Here is a 19,983-nt window from a genome sequence, read left to right on the forward strand (position 1 = left end):
TATTCTTAACTTTAAGATTAGTTGCTAACATTTTCCATGAATGTTACATCAGCTGATACTGAATAAACACACGGGCTCTGAGTGCTTTAGAAATCTGGGCTACAAGTAGTCTAATTGTAATTTTGGGAAGGGGACTGGAGATGAGGAACAGTTGCTATAACTTGTTGTGATGCATAAGCAGTGTCCAGCTAGCAGAAGGACCAGAGCTTTAAATAACCCATGAGGTATTGGCATCATGTGAGGAACCAGGTTTCACTTTGTGTCTGATCTCTGCTTCCTGCAGCGACTGCCTGCAGTCACTGAAATGCTTCCAACTCTCTGGGTCACTTAGGATGCTGACATTTCACTAGCATTTACTTCAGGGCTGTGTTCAGATGTTATCTGTGTTTCCTTCACAAAGGACCAGCAGGGTTTGGGAGATTTTATATTTAAAACAAATCAATGAGAACAACTATTTTTATAATGTGTTTAAACAGCCTTACTTACAAAGTGTTGTATTTGCTGAAATGGACAAACTTTATCTTTATAAAGTTTATCTTTGCATTCATCTTTCTCATACTAACTGTATTACTCCAGGTAAATGGTACTTGATGTAATTTTAGATTCAAACACTCATTGGAGTCAGTGGAAGTCTTTTAACTCACAAAGTGGGATCTGCATCAAAGTCTCTAAGAATAAAAGAGGGGCAGAAAAAAAGAAGAAGAAAGGAATAGTGCTAATGGTCTTTAGATAATTTTTATGTCAGTAAGAAACCTGCAATGCCTGCTTATTCCAGCCAGAAGAGAGCACAAAGGTAGAGAGGTGTTACTGGATGCCACAGCTGAAGCTTTGCAGTGATTGGGAACAATGGTTCTGCTGCCCCTGGGTAGAAACTCTCTAGAACTGAGGATGATGATGCACTCCATTGAACTTGATACCAAGCCACTGTCATCCTTATGCTCCTTGCTTTGTTTTCCTCCAGATTTTGTATCAGTTGTCCAAAAGAGTTTGAAATCTGAGCACGTTTCCACATGTTACTTTTGGTTGTGTTTATTTTACCTGGCAGACTTCTTTGCTGCAGTATTGGTGTCCATACTTCTATTTTGCATTTATTTGTCTTTTTGATACTTAACACAGTAACTAACTGCTGCAGTTAGTAGCTCTTAGCAATAATTTTGGTAACTCTGAAGCAGTGCTGTTACTCCTAATGGAAACTATAATTTTATTTGAGTCTTTTGTCAGTATAAGTGCAAAGAGATCATGCTGATAATCTTGTAATAACATTTTGTAGATTGCATATTGATTAAAAAAATAAAGTTGTATTTCAAACTAGCAGTTTCTTGTGCCCTCACTAGAAATTTATCAAGCTAGTTTTGAATTTACTATAATTAACTAGTTGATCTTGATCATCAGGTATTGAAGCTCATTAGAAAGAACAGTTCTAATCTGTGAGTAGAGACTATCTCTCAGATAAAGCTGGTTGCAGAAAGTTCAGTGATGTAATATAGTTCACTATATGACATTTATCATAGAATGGTTTGGGGTAGGAGGGACACTCCCTCCAGCAGCTCCATGTCCCTCTTGTCTTGGGGACCCCAGAGCTGGATGCAGCACTCTGGGGGTTCTCACAATGATGTATGGCAGACCCTTTTCTGCCTTGTTTCATAGCACTAGCAGCCCAAAGAATGCCGTGGTTTTTCCTGTTGAGTGCTCCTCTGGTCTCTCTGGGATATTTGAATATAATGTAGCGACAACTGTTTAAGAGTTTCACAAATTTCAAAGCCTGTTCTGTTACTAGGGAAACGGTGAGACCTCTGTGGGGAAATAAGGGAATGAGGCAAGAGGTTTATAAGGCAGCATTCAAAGAGTGGGCTTAGAGAATAAAATAACCATGCCACTTGTCCTGTGCTGTGGTGTCTGTAGTGAAGCAATCAGCTATTCTGCAAAATAGAGTTAACATCCATTTTCACTTCAGTGGTGTGCTATCCTTAACAGCACCTGCAAATGGAAAGCAGGCATCTAGCAAAAGTATAATTCCTTTACAGAGCTTAAACATTGTGCAATGTTTAAAGGTATCAGTGAACAACATGATTCAGGGGCATGAAAAAATGAGATGGCAAATTGCTAGAATATAAGTAAAAACACGAAAACATTTATTTTGGGACAGCTTCCCAGTATTTGCAATGCCTTGTATGGGCTATTTTATAGCTCTGTTCTTAGCAAAAAACAACCTGTAATTTTTTACAACAGTAAGCATAACATGATGTAAGTGGTGCTCATGCTCCCTGCTGAAGCCTGACTAATAAAAATAAAAGCATTGGCTCAAAATTCTGCATTGCTATCCCAAATCCCAGCGTGATTAGGTATTTCTATTTGTGGATGGATACAATCTAGTATTACTTTGCATTGTGATGGCCTTTTTGGTTTAAATTGAAAATAACTGTCAGTTCCATTCCCAGCAGTAAATTCCAAGGGAAAAGAGTCTGAAGTAGGGATGTGCTGGGAGTAGAAGAGAGGTGTGAGGGGTGACCAGCAGGGGTAAGGGAGAGGAGGCAGGGGGTGAACCGGGAGCTCCAGGAGAGGGCAGCAAGCAGAGCGTTTGCATGGAGTTGTCTCTAAGGAGAACTGATGCCTCTCCAAGTTAAGTTGAAAAGTGTTCCGAGGAAAGGGACTGAAAGAGAAAAGTGGTGGGGGAACCCGTGCAGAGAAGTGCCTTCAAGGGAAGGTATTGAGAACAAAGCTGGGAATAGCTGCGGGTGGCTGGGTGGGGAAAGGAAGTGAATGATCTCCTGGGGTGGGGAAGAGGAGCTGAAGCAGCTGGAAAAGGAGCAGGGGGAGCATGGGCAGAGACACTGCAGGTGGCTGTGAGACTGATGGGGGGCACAGTGAAGATTTCCCACCCGAGCAGGGCAGTGTCAGGCCAGGCAGGACCATTGTACCAAGCAGAACCTGCTGGGCCTGGAGCATCCCTGTTTCTCATCTGCACTGCTCTTGGCAATGGTGACCTGTCCTCAGGGAAATCTTGCTAATGCCAGGGAAATGACAAGGTCAATGCTGTAAGGAATGCAATGAAAATATCAAACAAAACCCAGCAGTGAAACAGGGGGGATTTAAAGCAAGAATTTAGGAATTAGCCTGGTGATGCCCAGAGGTGAGCTACCTCTGTAACCTTCTTGGACTGCCATCTAGGAAGGGACCTTCATCTCTCACCTCTCATACCTGCATGGAGCAGGCATTACTGTCTAAATGTAAGTAATGACACTGGGATTTAGATGAGACTTCATCCAAAGTGGAGGGAGCCAACTGCTGCCTGGACAGCAAAGGGACCAGGCAGTTTTAGCCCCCTCCCTGTAAATCCATTGCTGAATATCTTTGGTGCTAATTATGTGATTATAATGTCAAAATGGAAGTGCAGAAAATCTGCTCTGAGTAGGACTACACAAAAGTGGAGCTGGAGGTAAAAAGAGAAGTAAAAAACAAAAATGAAAAGGTGTGTACAGCTGTGTATTAGGACAACAGGAGCCCCTCTGTTTTTCTCAGAAAGGGAAGCTCAGGAATATGACCTTTAGCAGATATTGGGATCCTCATATAAATGCTTCCCACAGCCAATATGGCAATGAAGGTTACTCTCCATACATCTGAATTAATCTTTAGCAGAGTTAAATTGGTATTAATGAGGCAGTAAGAAGGACAGCCTGACAGCTTAGCTGTGCTGCAGCCTGTCTCTCAAAGTCACTTGCTGGGTGATTTTAGTGGTTGCTTGTGCTGAAAATTCCACTGCTGGTGCAAAGGCCTGATGCAGTCACTCAGCTTTATTCTTCTTGAAACGAAAAAATGCAAAGTTAGGCAGAACAAACTGGCCTTGACCAAAACATGCTGCTCTGCTCTTATTTAACTTCATACTAAAACTGCTGGATTTCTGCAATCATCGGCTCAAAAATGAACTTCCAGCAGCTAACTCAAATAAGGAGAAATGATATTTCTGGCATTTATTCTCCCACTGCACCCTGCCTCTGTGTGGTTCTGCACTCCCTGGTAGCTAATCCTCCCCACAGGAGCCAGGGATCCAGCAGCAGATGAGTGGCTATTACAGACAGGTGAGGAAGGGGTGAGATTTCATCCACTGAAGAAGAAGGGTAAAATCAGATGGCAGGAAAAGGATTTAAAGAGCCATGAAGGCAAAGGACAAAAGAGGAGGGACTTGGACCTGTGGCTTTTCTTAGGATGCAGGTCAGGAGGCTGGGGTCTCTCTGGGGGAAAAAAGGGGTGGTATAAGCATCAGTACATCATACCCAGGGAAAGAAGGCAGACAGCAAAGGAGCTGAGGGAACAGGGGCTGAGCACTAAGCCTTACAGCAGCAGGAGTGTGATAGAAAGGCATAAGAATAAGCACAGTGAAACGGCCCCACCCCAGATGGCTGCTGTAATGGTAATTTTTTTCCCTTTGAGGCTTTCTGTTCACATAAGGCATATGTATCAGGGTGAGTATTTAGGAGAGGCAAGGCTTGTTTCATCCTTAATTAGGCTTACTGATACTACACAAGTCTGGGTTTATTGAGGAGCTGAGATATACAGTACTATTCAGTATATTCAATCCATCAGACTGCCATTTTATATAGGTCAGAGCCCTTCATAAACCACCCAATGTCCTGAAAATTTGTCATTAAATTGAATTAAGGGAGAGCTCTTTCCAGAGTTCTGATAAGGTGGATTAAATCAGGTAAAAAAAAGAAAGGCTCTTGAAGAAATGGGAGGCATACATGACAAATGAAAAAGGAACAAATCACAGGTTCCAGTATTATCTGTCTCAGAACTCTGAGGGAAAATATAGAGCTTGTAACAAAATCATGCTGTTAATAAAATTGATTATGAGACTGGAGTGCCATATATCTATGAGTCAACAGCTGAAAACAAAGGGAACACGTTAGAGGATATCTTTAAAATGGAATTACACCTCTGTCATGTCATGTCATGTGTCATGTTATCTCCATGAGGACTGCCTGGATTCTGCAACCAGTTCTTTCTAGAATGATTGCCTTTACTTGGAAAGAAAAAGCAAGGTAGTGTTTGTATAAAATGCCTTGAGAAAGAATTTTGCAGCTCTGCAGTTGTGTGGCCATGTTCCTCTCCAGAAGCAATGCTGGATTTAAACAGGAGAGGGCATTCATGACCAAGCATAAGAGTGTGCTGAGGGTTCTCAGTTTCTTAGAGGGAAGATATTTGAAAATGGTAATTTTTTTAAATGATTAATAAAGGCTTATCATCCAAAAATAAATCTTCTCTAGACATCATGTACCAAAAGGAGTATAAATAATTACAAATTAAAACCTGCCTAGTAAACGAGTGTTTGAGGTGCCCTTAAGCAGCACTATCCCAAATGCAGACAAACCTCTGAAAAATCAGGAGGGTTTGAACAGCATGCTGATCTTTTCCATAGCTTCTTCTTTAAAACTCTTGTGAGCTCTTAAAGAGACTACAGTGGGGAGAGCTGGACTGGAAGATGAACCAAGACAGATGAAACCTCGATGCTGTTCCTGGCTGCCAATTGTGAGCTTAGGCAAGATATTTGAAGGGTCTGTGCCTCAGTTTCTTCTCTTAGAAGTGGAATTAAATGTTGAGAACTTCCATAAGCATGGAAATGACAACAGTGTTGGCAGGACAAGGATAGTAGGTTAAGCTCACCATATCAAAGCTAGCCAGTCAGTATGAGTAATGCTAGTCACAGATACTTTTATAATTTTCCTCTTGTTCAGAAATGACTGAATTTTTTTCTATGCATACCGGGCTTTCTCATGCTGTTCAGCTGAGAGTGCTTGGATGAAAACACACCTTTCCTAGGAATTTGTAAAAGAAATTATATCAGGTGTGTTGCTAGATGAAAATGGAAGTGTCTTGGTTAGCAGGAACTGCCCTCTGCAACCTCCCTGTGCAACTTGGAAAGTCATATTCCAGTTCCCATTTCTGCTTTATCCCCAGTGATATCTGTGTACTGTAAGTAGGTTTATCTGCTGTCCCAGCATGAAGGGAGCTGACGTGTCCTGGTGACAGCCCCTTTGTTAAATACAGAGAGTATAATTTAGAGCAAGTGGGGGATGCCCACAGTGCCTCGTGGGAATGCAAATACAAATAAAAAAAATATGCTGTCCATCTCAAGTGCAGGTAAGGATCATTTGCTTTGGTCTGCAAATTTTCCTGTGGACACAGGCAAAGTTATCTGACCACTGTCTGAGACAGCTGAGTGGCCCTTTGGGGGCCTTTGGCTCCCCAGCTCTCCTTCCTTTTGAAGTTAGGTGTACAAAGTGTTCTCATTCCAAGGCACTTTGTAACCCCCAGACAAACAGAGGGAGGCAGAAAGCAGGGAGCTCATTCGTGGACCTTCTTTCTGCACTTGCCCCCCTGCAGAAGCCCTGGCAGGGTGCTGGCAGGGCGATGGCTCTGTGTCAGGTCTGGCTGCCTGATGAGGAGGTGGCAGCCAGCTGCAGGATCCCCCTCTGTGACCTTCAGGGCCCAGCGAGATCCTCAAGGCTGCAGCTTCTTCCTGCTATCTCTGCTAAAACAACAGGGAAAAAACAGCCAGGAGAAGAATAAGGACACTTTTGGTATGCACTAGCCAAGACAGTTTCAAATGAGCGCTCTGCTTTAAGAAAAAATGTGGTTTATTATTTAAATTGTTCTGTAAGCAAAGCAACATGGCTTGCCTTTTCCTCACAATGATGGAGGGCATACAGAACAGCTGAATATGCAACTGCTGTTTAATTCAAGACTTAAACAGTGTCATTAAACATATTTTCTTGCAGAGAAAAATTACTTCAATAGCAAATTGCATTTGTCTCACTTGTGAAAGCTTATTAAGGATGTTGCTTCTTCTATTTTGTAGGTGTTAGTCTGGCTATTTAATTAAGGGTCTGACAGTATTTTCATTAAAATATTTTCATTTTTCAGGATGTGTAAGCCTTAAAAATTAAAGCTTAATGGGTGAGTCTCGTTTTCACAAGCCAAACTGCACTGTAGCGACATAGCTACCTAAAAAATGTAAAACTAAGGAAAAAGAAAGGAAAAAGAGATTATATTTCTTGCTTCTCAAAACCCTCAGGGCAACACCGAAGGTGCATCAAGACCTAAGTGTATATTCTTCTACACATACGAGATTAATGAACATTTTTCCAGATTAGTAACTGCTAAATTAGCAGATCTCTGCATTAACATATGAACAGGCTGCTGCAAATGTAAGCAATAATTGAGTAGTTGTAGCAGATTGCTGCTGCTTAACTGCAGCACTTAGCTTCAGCTATCCCCGTTTAGGAGGTAATCACGACTTCGGGGTTTATTAGAGCAAAAATGATACGCTTTTGCAGGCAGCTTTCCTAGGTGCCTTCCCACACCGCAGGAACAAGTGCCGGGTCACTCGGAGTTTTAGGGTCTGGCTTTAGCACCGTGTGCGGCAGAGCCGCACGGGTTTGGGGTGTGGGGGCCTGGAGCCTTCAGGGCCGGTGGGGCAGGGACAGGGACAGGGCAGGGGCAGAGCAGGGCAGGATCCGGGCAGGGACAGGAACAGGGGAAGGGGCAGAGCAGGGACAGGGCAGGATTCGGACAGGGACAGGGACAGGGGCAGAGTCAGGGGCAGGGACAGGGCCAGGGCCCGGCGCCCTCAGGCCGGGCGGGGCAGGCCCGGGCGGGGCCGCGTCCCCCTGGCAACCGCGCCTTAAGGGCGGGCAGGGGCTGAGGCGGCGGCTGCCGCTGCCATGGCTCACGGCAGCCCCGTGGTGAGGAGCTGGGCTGGGCTGGGCTGGGCTGGGCTGGGCTGGGCTGGGCTGGGCCGGGCTAGGGTAGGGTAGCCGGGTCTGGCCGCTCCTCCTTGTGGAACACAGGGGACAGGCACGAGGAAGCCGCCGCCCGTTCGCTGTCGCAGGAAGCCCAAGGAGGACATCGAAAGCCATTTATTTGTTTTTAATGATTTTAGTTCTTCTGCTGAAAATGGCCGTCGGTGGGCCGAAGCTGGCACGGGCGGGGTGGCTGCAGGGTGCGAGGGCAGCTGGGCAGCGCAGGGACGGGCGGCCTTGACCCCGCTGCTCTCCCTGCCTCGGGCTCCAGTGCTCCCTCAAAGAACGGGAATCCCCGGGAGACTTGCAGGGTGTGGATAAGGCTCCCTTTTCTTCAAAAACCGCAGTTTGTTCCCGCTATGGATGGCCTGGTTCTGGCGAAGGAGTGCCTGTGTGTGAAGGGATTAAGCTGGAGTACAATAGTGTCTGTGCCGGAACCATTCTTCTCTAATTTGCAAGCATGTGGCGCTTGAGTTTTACAGTTGCTGTGTGCAGTTGTTATATAGCACAATAAATATTTGTACTCACTGTAGTTTGGCAATCCTGGGGAGAGGAATAGGCCCGATGAAAGATTTGCATTCAGATTCTCTTCTGGATTAGCAGTGTAGGCAGAGCGTTTGACATATGGCCTGATCAGCAGATTTTAGTGTAGAGGTACAAGAGGAATTTTTTTTTTCTTCTTCATCTTTCTAGTATCCTGAAAAAGTGCTGGGGGAATCTTTGGAGGTTGATAACCCCTGATAAGAAATTACCCAAGTATAGTTGTTTTAAAGTAGTTGTGTTGGTTGCTTTTTCCAGAAAGTGTAACATATTACTTCTTAATATCTTCTTTTCTTTGAAAAGAAATTGTTTGTCATCTGCACTTTAGAACAACTTTAGATAAGTAAAATATTAATTTGATATTTAAAAAAATTAAATTATTAATCCACAATCTTGTAAGGTTTCCTAAAATATCTCAGCTTCATTTTTCACCTTGTGTAGGATATTCTGGTGGTAATGATAGTCAAGATTAATAAGCTTTAAATTGCTAAAAGCTCATTATCTTACATTTGCATTGGAGTGTAGGAATCTTGAAGCTCATGTATCTGCTGTCCAGGTCTGACTGGAGGATTAGGATTTAATCACTGACATGGGCAGAAGAATAAAAGGAATAAAATGTTCTGTTGGAGTCCTATTGTAATGTAAAATGAATGATCTGTACTGATAAAAGTAGTGTTCAAATTTCCACAGCTAGGTTACTATGCAGCATCAGACTGTTTCCACAAAGAAAGAAAAAAATCTGTTATTTTTTGTGGGTTCCTTACATTCTGCTTTTGATGGAACTGTTAATTTTTAGCAGCTTGTATTATTGGTTGGCCCTTCCTTAGGTTAGGGGCAATGATTCTAGTATGATACAATGGGGTTAGACAAGCTTGTTTGAAAATACAGCACATCAATGTTTTTTTAATATCTCTAGGACTTTATTAAGCATTTACCAAATTATTGGTAGTCTAAGCAATAATTTGAGGCTCAAATCCAGTACTATTTTAGGGATGTTAGATTTAAAAGAGTGAGTGGCTTTGCATCTGACATTCAGTTTATGAAACTGATCTGTTCATGCTGTTCAGTTTGTAACAGCAGTTTATGAAGTAAGATTAGACTTTGTGCTGTCTTTTCAAATGACTTAATGCTCATCTTAACTTGAAAATATGTATTTTTTTCCAATGTAGCCTGAACTATACAAGTCCATTATCGAGGATGTGATTGAAGGTGTGCGGGAGCTCTTTGCAGAGGAGGGTGTAGAGGAGCAGGTTCTGAAAGACTTGAAGCAGGTTTGTTGGGTTCCCTTGCATTAATAGCAGTTGTGTTTGTGTTTTTCTTTTGAGATTATGGACTTCATCATTTCTTTGCCATCCAAAACATGCAAACTTTTGCCCTTAGTGTTACAAGTATCCTGTGAGTCATGTGGGGGCTGCTGAGAGTTGAAATTGGTTGGTTATTGCTACCCCGTTTGTTTGATAGAATCAGTAAATTTACTCTTGGAAGAGCTGGGAATACCTGATTATCTTTTTTGATGCAGTTTGTTTTTAAAGCTGATATTTGTTGACCTTAATAACAATCTTCCCACAGCTTTGGGAAACAAAGGTGGCACAGTCTAAAGCAGCAGAAGGCTTCTTCAAACATAGCCACTGTCCTCCACGGTTCAGCCTGCAGCTGCCACACCGTTCTCACAGCATTTTGCAGACTTCAGCAGGTCAGATGTTCTTGGACACAATTTAAGAATATCTCAGTGATTCAGGGATATTTTTGGAAGACTTAGAATAATCTTGGTTTATGTATATATCTCATGCATGTATCTAGCTTGATGTGGAACAGTAATTATTTGAAAGCAGAATTTGACCAGTAAATGATGAATTCAACTTTAATAAACTGATAGAATTCTGTCTACCTGCTCTTGATCAGCTGCTCATTTCCAGTAGCAAAACATGTAGTGTTTTAGCCTTCTTGTCTGCAGTCCAATAGGGTAGCCCTCCAGTTCCAAATTAACCTGCAGGGTTAAGCTCCTGCTTCTCCTTTTGGTGTGTGTCCTGATGTGTGCAGAGTTTTTTTGGCTCATTTGTGCCATGCAGTTCTGCTGTCAGGTTGGGGTTTAATCTGGTTCTCAATTTGTTAAAATGTAATCCCTTGCTCAAACAGAAGAGGGGAAGCTTTTTAGTTTTTCTTTGAGTTAGTTTTTCTAAAAGCAGCATTCCTGTTGCAGAGGAGTACTTGACTTTCACACAGGCTCTGACATCAGGACCTGTTCTTCTCAATGAAGTCCAGCTGACCACTGTGGCATTGTTGTGGTAGAGTGTAGTGAGTACTCAGCTGAGACTTATCCCAAAGTGAGAGGCTGTTAGGACCTTTGCCCATGAAGGACAAAGCCCTTATGAGATGGTTTAATGAAAATCTGTGTTGTAGTGTATTTCAGGCTTGGGCAGGCATTCTTTATCTGTGGGATTCTTTTCCTTTTTTCTTTTTTTTTTTTTTTCCCTTTATTTTTTGTGTTTGTTTAGGTTTTTTACAGTCTTCCTAGTTGAATCAACTGTTTTTGGAGGCAGGCATTTTATTTGTTCACATGACTAAAGGGAATATACTTTTGTGTTTGCAGGCTATTCGAGGTTTTATATTTAATGAGCATTACCTTCTTACTCTTAAGTTTTTAAAGGGCAATACTAAGGCAGAGCAATCTGTTGAGGCAAGTAAATCTGTTTGTTTTTAAAAAGGGGGTTTGAATTGCCCTGTGGATAGCGATTTTCAAACTAGTTAGGGCTACCTGAATCGTTTGCTTCCAAAATCCTGACAAAAAAAGTTTTCCCTTTGCCCTTTTTTCTGCCGTGGGAGTCAGAATAGGGTGTTTTTGAAAATCTTATCCTACTGTTTCTATTTTTAGCATCACTGGATTTGCTCTGCTGTGAAAAAAATGCTTGCATGTTTTCCTCAAGTTGACAAGGCAATACTTGTGTTCACTAATGAGGATGAAGTTAGATTGCTTTAGTTTCAGCCATGTTTGCTGTAAATTATTGAAAGATAACTCTATCCAAGAAATTAATGTGGTTTTTTTTTAATATAGCTTCTTTTGTCATCCAAGCTGGCAGAGGTTTTCAGCATTTCACAGCAGCAAAACTGGTATGTAGCTGTAGTGATGTTTTACTTCAATTTTGATTATGTTGAACTCCTAAATTTTTAAAATTGTTTGCCAGATATTAATATGCTTCAGGAGGGAGAATTGTAATGCTACTGCTTCTATTGGAGCAGTGAAAAAGGATGGGATATACCAACTGGTTCTGCAAGAAGTAAAGCCAGAAGTGTTGGAAAGACACAGATGCATGTGTTTAGCCCATAGGATGAAAGTAGTGGAAATGCACAGCTACATATACTTAAAAAAAAAATTAAAAAAATTGTTACTGGTTGTTAAAATTGTGCATGGCTGGGAAATACTACTACTAGTGAAGCTGGGAGCAGCATTATCTGTGAGGTGTAGAAATCATCCAGAAGGAAAATGAGTGTTTTTATAGTTGACAAGTTCAGAACTCTGGGCATAGCAAAATTTCTTTGGGGAGCAGCCACTAATTGCCAGAGCTTGATGAATTTACTGAGTGCCTCCTGAGCCTCAAGCTAAGTAGCTTGTCAAGTTGAAATATAATACTGGGAAGATGTTTGTGCAATATGTGAGTTTCTGATTTAAAAGTTGGATCTCCTCAGAACAGCTAGATTGAAAGGGAGCTGCATATCCAACTCTTTGCTTCCCAGGAGGAAAAGGGAATATGAAGTGACTTCATAGGCCTAGGTGAGAAACCTGTGCTGTGTGGAGTAATGCATAAATTTGGTCAAAGTGACTTTGAGTAGAAAAATACCTTTCTGGATGGTGGGTACATTGAGGGGATATGGAAAATGCTACCTTAACAAAAAGGGAGTGTGATAGCTGGAAAGCAGGATACACTTGGGGCAAGCTATTCCTCTGTCAGTGCAGAACACTCTTTACCTGTCTACATCTCAAAAGCATGATGCAGCTTTCCAGAGGCCCTCACTCCTGGTTCCCATGGGTGTTCTAGGTGTGGCACTCAGTGCCTTTCCTGCCTAAACTCAGCTCTTGTGTTGCAGGGCCCCCCACGAGTGGGTGTGACACTTGCTCTCCCGTCGGGAGTTGCTTATCCTTTACAGATGCCAGCTGGAGTGATGCTGCAGCCAGCACCGGGTAAGGGTAACGAGGAGATGTCAAACCTTGCAGTGCCCTGGGGATGTTGGGAGACAGTCCCAGGGACAGTAGATGAAACAGATGAGAAGTTAAAGTGTAGGGTAGAGCCTCCTCTTTGTACTCGGTGTTTATAGTGGCTGCGTGGGGGAAGTAACTGCATTGATTACTTGGCGTGTCAGTTTTACAACTTGTAACAAGTGTTTTCACTTGTCAGCCCAGACACAGGTATCTTCTTCCTGTGTCTCTGGGATAACTGTCTATGTTTTCAAAAAGCTAAAGGCACTGTGGTGCTTCAGAGACAAATTGATTTCTTATTCAAATAAAATCCAAGTATCCATTAACCTTTTTGATCCCATTCTTTTGGCAATAAAACTGCCTGTACTGCTTGTACAAAAACTGCTTGTATTGCTTAGGTGTGATCAGTGGAAGGCTTAGTTCAGTCATTGACTCTTCCCACAAACAGCTGTCCTTTGATGAAAACTGATGTCTCTAGTTATCTGTTTCAGGCATAATTCCCGATGTCATGACACCTATAGACTGTTACCAGTGACTGTGTCTGTGTGAGCATGTGTGTGGGGAGAAGAAAAATCAAATGAAATTTGGAACTTGGCTCTAGCATCTCAGTTCTAACACTGATAATAATAACAACTTTAAGCATTGAGTGGTTTTCTTAAGCTTTTAAGTCTTTAAGGTCTTAAGAAATGATATATAAATTAGTAGTTGTTTGGTTTTTCTTGAAACTAAAATAGGCAGATTATTTTTTTTTTTAGAGAGAATACCTAAAGGCCCCTAAAGGAATGAGCTTTCCCTGTGGCTATGGACTAGTTTACTGTTTCATCTTGTATTCCTTAGTTTCTGAAATGACATGGAAAAATTTAAAACAGGGGTTTTATTTATTTATCTATTTATTTTAATTCTAGTATGTTGTTAAATTATTTGACTTACTGTCACAGGGTACTGTGTAGGCCAAACTCAAATAAAGGTATTAAACATGATGGACTGGATGGAAGCCATCATTCAGAAAGCTGCTGAATGCCTGATTATCAAGAGCTGGAATTGTGCTTGAGGAAAGTTTTACTTTGCAAGCATCCTTTTTCTCATAGTTTGCCTGAGTGTTTGTTCTTGTTTTTAGTGGTGGCAGGTCAGTGGCCTGGATCAGCCTGTAGTTTCACCTGCTGAAGCAGTTTTTAACTCTTCTCTCTGTAGGACAGCTTTACAAGGTGAATATGCCTGTTGTGGTCACCCAGGCCTCAGGAGATGGAAGCATTCTCCATTACCCTGTGCAGCAGATGCTTCATCCCCTGGGGCAAGCTTCAGTTCTGCAGGCCAGCCTTGCCAGTGCTGCACAGGTGAATGCATCTGCTGCCCATGCAGCTGGTGAAACACTGCAGCCCCAGGAGACTGCTGTCCAACAGGCTGTGCTGTTCAAACCAAGTTATGTGGAAAAACAACACCTGGAGAGCTCTGCTACCTTGGTCCAGCAGCCTTCTGTGAGTCTGCAGGAATTTGAAATTAATGCAGTGTTGAATCAGTGCAGTGAACCCACAGAAAAATTCCAGCATGACAATCTTCACACAACTGTGTTTACTCCAGAATGCTCTGAAGGACTTTTTGTTGATGATTCCTTGGCAAGCAGCTCAAGCAGTGTCCTGCTGGATGTGGAGGAGCAGCTGGACATGGAGCATCCGGAGCTGCTGCAGCAGCAGGTGTCTGATGATATCATTGACCTGATTATTGCAGGGAAAGGTTTGGATGAAAATGCATTTCTAAAGGATCAGGGCAGCATTGCTTCCTCTGACAAGGTAAGGCCTTTTGTTTCTCAGCTAATGAAAACACCTCTGTTAGAGATGGTTGTTTGAATACATTTCTAAGTGACAACTAGCACCTCTAAATGAGAAGAACAAAAGTTATTTTGATTTTATGGTTCATTTTTAAGCTTGTTTAGAATAGCAGTAGCTGACTGCTTGTTTTTACATTAAGAATTTGTCAAAACTACTGCTAAAATACTGTGATTGATGAGAATATCAATTTAAAAATAGTGAAAAAAATGTAATGGAGAGATAAAATGTGTTAGACTTACTGATTACTTTTGAGGAGTTTTTTTGAAACTAAGCAGATGTGAAAAACTCCTTGAAAGCTTCCATGTCATTCTGATATGCACATTCTGCATATGGATACTGGTCAATTGTGGGCAAAGAGCTTTTGCAGGATCAGCTGGGATTAATTTTAACTTGGAATGTGTGAAGAGCATTAAAGTTGTATTGAGAATGCATTCAGGATGAAAAGTCAAATTTGATAAGTGAAAATCTCCTTGAAGAAAATTTATTTCCTTGGGGAAAAAGTCCTGGACAACCTAGAACTCAGCTAGAGCTGTGTGGGAAACTTGAATGATTTTAATTGACAAGCCGCTTTCCTGACCTCATCTAATTTTAGTTCCAGAAATTATTTGCAGATGTTTGAAGTTCAGGCTGGCTTTGAGTTGTAGTGCTCATATGTGATTGAGGCAAATTTATTAAATGCAAATTTAACTACAGTAATGCCAAATGTCTGTAAATAGAAAGCATGTTATGTTGCTCATCTGAACTCTGATGGCTGCATGATGCAGACTGTCTGCAGTGAGAATGGGAGGTCTAAACAAAGTGTTATTTTTCTTGAGCTAGGAAGTGTATGTGGATGGGAATTAAGTGCTACAATAAAGATTTAATGAGAGATTGAAGATGGCTGAAACCTTAAAGCTCTTTTACACTCCTATGAATGCTCTGTTTAGGAATTCTAGCACTTTTATGAACAGTGACTTGGAGTACTGAAATATTTACTGTCTCTCCCAGCTTTCTGTATCTTATTTAAACAAAGCTTTTTGAATGAGTTGAAGGAGAGGGATCAGTTCATCTTGACTTTTTATTTAAAAAATAGAAAATGCTATTTTTGGGGGTGAGGAGTAGCTTACATTTTTGTTTTAATGGAAGTTTTTTTTTTTTTTTAATAGAAATTCTAAGTGTCCACTTGATTGCCTTTGTTTTAGAGTTGAGTACAAGGGTGTTTAGAGAAAAGTGTAAGAACTTTTTCCTGTATTGCTGAGGAATATTTGACCTGGGTTCTATTTAAGTTAGATGCAACACAATGTTTGCAAATGTACTCAGGTTTTGCAAGCAGTAGGACCTGAAACTCTCATATTAGTGCCCCAGGCTCATTGATTTATTAAACAAAAATGTCAGCCTTTGTGCTGACGTCCACTGTGGTGTTGATTCACAAGCTGTCCCTGGTCTCTTTCATTCCTGTCCCATGGAACCCATGGAACAGACAGAATCTGATTTACCACTGGAGAAGGATCTCTGCAGTGACATTGAAGGCATAAGTCAGCTGGATGGCACTGGGGATGCTTCTTCCAACGAACAGATACCACATACAAAAGATAAAGAAGAGAATGAATTAGTTGGTTTTATTGATTCAGAGGATCTAAGAGTTCTGGATGATGAGGAAGACTATGATGAAGACTGTGAAAGCTCCTCAAACGTTGAGTCCAGCTGCAGTGATGGGGACAATGAAGACCTCCAGATAGACATAGTTGAGGAGGTAATTTACTTTAAAGCCTTTAGAAGCACATAACAATGTTAGATCTCTCCTGACTGTTGGACCTAGAACAGTTCCTGGTTAGTTTAATGCAGGCATGCACAGTGAAGTTACAAACCTCTGAAGACAGGAGGTGCTGATGAGAAATTATGTGGAAGCTCTTTATGAGAAGTGTGGCCAAATGAAAGAACTATTACAAAGTAACTTGTTTATTGGATGAATTAAAATATTTAGCTATCAGAATTAAAGTTTTATTGTAAGACCCTGGCCACAGTGGAATGGAGTTCTGCTTTTTACTTAAGTAAGATATTTAAAGAATTAGATTTAAATGAGATTTATTTAAATAAGATCAGAATAAAAATCTGGGTTTTGCTTTCCTTCTGAAGTACCAGAGGGGATTAGACAGAGAACAATGTGATTCAAGAACATTGTTCTCTGTTTGATGCCTTGTGTTTCCTAGGTTTTCCTTTTTCTTAAAGATACATGGTTTTGTATTCTATGGGTTTGTTCACAAGAGAATCAACTTGTAGCATTTGGACTTCATATAAATACAACTTGATGAGTATTTCAATTACTGGGATCTGCTTTATCAGTTAGTAGTTTTGCTTTTTTGACCTGTGTTTTTGTTTAGGGTGTTTTGGGTTTTCAGAATGCAAATGTATAAAAGATACTTGTAAATGAGGTTGGTGCAATGTGGTTTTCACAGCCTCCAGGTCTTGTTTTTTGCAATGGTAACTTTATTGTTCTGGGTATGTTTAATTCCAAATATGCTCTTCTGAAAGAATGTATAAAACAGAATTTTAATCTCTAGGACCCCTTAAACTCTGGTGATGATGTCAGTGAACAGGACATTGCAGACTTGTTTGACACCGACAATGTGATAGTTTGTCAGTACGAAAAGGTACAGTAATACACTTTTATCTTTGTTCTTTAATCATCCTAAATAATATCTTCAGCAAATCCATGTCTGCTCTCCTGTCAGTGCCTCCTGAAGAAACTCTAATGCTGTAATAGAGTGTTTAAATGATGTGTTTAGCTAACAATAGTCTGAAGACTTTCCTGCTGTTTTCTGAAAAGAGGATAATCATACTGGCCCATTAAAGGAAAAGGGAGCAATAAGTCTGGCAAAATTATGATTTTTAAAGGTGCAAAAGCTTGTTTATTTCCTTAACTTTTAAGTAAGATCAGCATCTCTGTGGATGTATGTAGGATATTCAGCTGTGAATTAAGGCTTATAAAATGGATAACAGAAAGAGAGGTGTATGTACTTCAACTTTTTCTTTTGTCTTTGTAGTGCTTACTGAGATTTTCCTAGCAGAATTTTGTTGTGTCTGAAAAACAAAGTAGTTAAGTGCCTTTTTGTCCTCCTTCATTTTAATGTTTAAAATTCAACCTTTATTTTGAACTCCTGAAGATCAAATTAAGTCATTTTAGCTATTGTATGGATTTGGATGCTTACATGTCAGTAATTTAAAAGATAAAAAATTGCATATTTTAAAGCAAATATGGAAAGATGTGGCTGTAGTTTAAGAGTATGCCTTGACTTTTTTTTTAAAATATTCTTTCAAAAGAGACTAGTCATAACTTTTTGTGTGTCTCACTAGGCCTATCTTAAAGGTTGTCTGTGGTTTAGGAAACAGAGAGGTCCTAAGAAAATTGTTTTTATAAAACTGTGACAGATTGACTGTTCCTGAGACCAGTTATTTTGCAAAGTTATAGGGATATGTGTAGGAAATGCCTCTGAAATAAAGCCATTGGTGTCTGTTGTATAAAATTTTGCAGCTTCAGAACTCAGACATTACAGTTGCTACAGGTAATGCATACTGTTATCTAGAGCAAGTTTTGTCTGAAGCAAGCTGAAAAATTGCTTGAAAATCTAGAAGATACTAACAGGAAGGTCAGTGTTGGGTATGTCTTATAGGAAATTTAATATCAGATGTTATTAGAAATTGAGAGTTACAGAAGCTAGGGAAAGATGTTGGTAACTTTCCCCTTTAGAATACAGATTTAATAAAACATGTAGGCCCAGTAGAAAGCAGATAAAAACAATTATATCTTCAATTACCTTGTTACCTTTAAGACAATATTGCTAGTAAAATTGCTGTCCTGTTCCTTTTCTTTCTGAAATTGAAAATAGATTGATACAGACAATTCAAGGAATTTTCTTGAGATATTTAAAATTCCTTCTTTTAGTATTAAACAAAACTTTCTGCAGAATGGATTTCCTTGCAGGCCTTTAAAAAGAAACAATATGCAAATTCTTTCTTACTGTTTTTTTAATAGCTGCATTTGCTTTTAAGCCAAGTTTTGATGCTTTTGGCCTGTTCCTAACACCTCTGTTCATGCAATGTTGCTTTGCCATGTGAGAAAGAAAACATTGCATTTTACTTCAGCTAAACTGGTTTGCAAGGTGTGCTGTGTTTTGGGATTGCCCTATTATTTTTATCTTGTCTTGCTGCTGTTGAACTGTTATAGGTAAGACTTTTTTGGGAGGAATTTGTGGGATAGGAGAGTGGGACAGGATGGGATAAGATTCAGGACGTTTCTCTCTTGGGAGGGCAGAGAGTTCTTTTTAAACAATTGAAGTATAATACTTCCATTGAATATTTTGGACCATAAGGATTTTAAAATAAAAACCAGGTGTGTGTGTTTTTTAAATGAATGGTTCTAATGTATATTTGTGGTTGCATTAATTTTGATTATTATTTTTTATCAGATACATCGAACTAAGAACAAATGGAAGTTCTTCTTAAAAGATGGAGTGATGTCCATTGAGGGTAAAGACCATGTTTTTGCAAAAGCCACTGGAGATGCAGAGTGGTGAAACCTCACTCCAGTATGTCCTTGAAGACTGTGGCATTATTTCCTTATAAGCCTTCTGTCAAACAGCTGGACTTTCTATTTTTGTGCCATTAAAAAAAAAACCAAAACCAAAAAAACCTGCAAAACAACAAAGCTGTGATAAAAAATATGCAAAATCTATGTTATTTAATTGTGTTGTTAATCTGTTTAGTTTGCAAACTAAGCCACTGTACTGTTAGCTACTTAGCTGTGTTTGCTGTTCTTTTCTGATTATTTCATTTTTTTCCAATGAAGAAGCACCTTTGGTGTTAATAGCTTTAAAGTTTGAAGTGTTATATCTGTTTGTAATTCAAGAAATTAAAGAAATACTTAGTAATTAGTAAAGAAATACCTATTGATTATAATTAAGTAAATTTTATTTCTTTTTAAGAGGTATGACTTGAAATATAATATTACACTGTTTTATTATTTTTTTCAAAGACTTTTGAGTTGAAAAGAAAGCAATATCTGTGCATGTGTGAAACATGTGGCTATTTCTGAAGCTGCACATTTCTTTCTTTTTTTTTTTTTTGTTTTTTTTTTTGTTTTTTTAGTTGCTTTGTGTTTTTTGGATTTCAGTTTAAAGACATGCACTCTAGATGCAATAAAGGTAATGTCTGGGAAAGATCCTGGAGCTCTCAATATATGAGAATTATTATTGTTTATTGTATACTAGCTATGTCTACTGAGATGCAATGAGTAGTGTGATGTAACATTAAAATGTGATTTATTTTCACTGTCAATACAAAGTTATTTAAGTTTGCTACTGTACTTTCCACTTTGTTCTAGGACTACAGACCGGTAAGCTGTGAATGATACAAATTGTGCATAATAATTAAAGTGTCATCTCATATCCATTTCTAGTGCAGAATTGTTTTTGTGTTCCCTCAGTATAAACTTTGCTTAGAGAAATGAGTACATCCATGCACGTGGCAGTAGCTCACCCTACCATGAGAACTGCATTCCTCCCAGCCCTCATCAACTTTTTCTTAGTTCTTCTAGAAATAAAGGGTAAAAGAAGCTTTGGGCCCTTGTCTTTCTGGGCTGCCTCAGAAC

General features: G+C 40.1%; 1 protein-coding gene across 1 annotated transcript; it reads left to right on the forward strand.

Moving 5' to 3' along the window:
• The first annotated feature begins 7,629 nt into the window (after positions 1 to 7,629).
• On the forward strand, positions 7,630 to 19,783 carry GTF2A1L (general transcription factor IIA subunit 1 like). Its single transcript, XM_056487032.1, has 9 exons — positions 7,630 to 7,742; positions 9,509 to 9,610; positions 9,909 to 10,032; positions 11,392 to 11,447; positions 12,423 to 12,516; positions 13,723 to 14,318; positions 15,817 to 16,089; positions 16,898 to 16,987; positions 18,803 to 19,783. Exons 1-9 carry the CDS (start codon positions 7,722 to 7,724, stop codon positions 18,908 to 18,910), a joined length of 1,464 nt encoding a protein of 487 aa, XP_056343007.1. The 5' UTR covers positions 7,630 to 7,721; the 3' UTR covers positions 18,911 to 19,783.
• The last annotated feature ends 200 nt before the right edge of the window (positions 19,784 to 19,983 follow it).

Source organism: Oenanthe melanoleuca, chromosome 3 (genome assembly GCF_029582105.1).
Source record: "Oenanthe melanoleuca isolate GR-GAL-2019-014 chromosome 3, OMel1.0, whole genome shotgun sequence".
Classification (NCBI taxonomy): Eukaryota; Metazoa; Chordata; class Aves; order Passeriformes; family Muscicapidae; genus Oenanthe; species Oenanthe melanoleuca.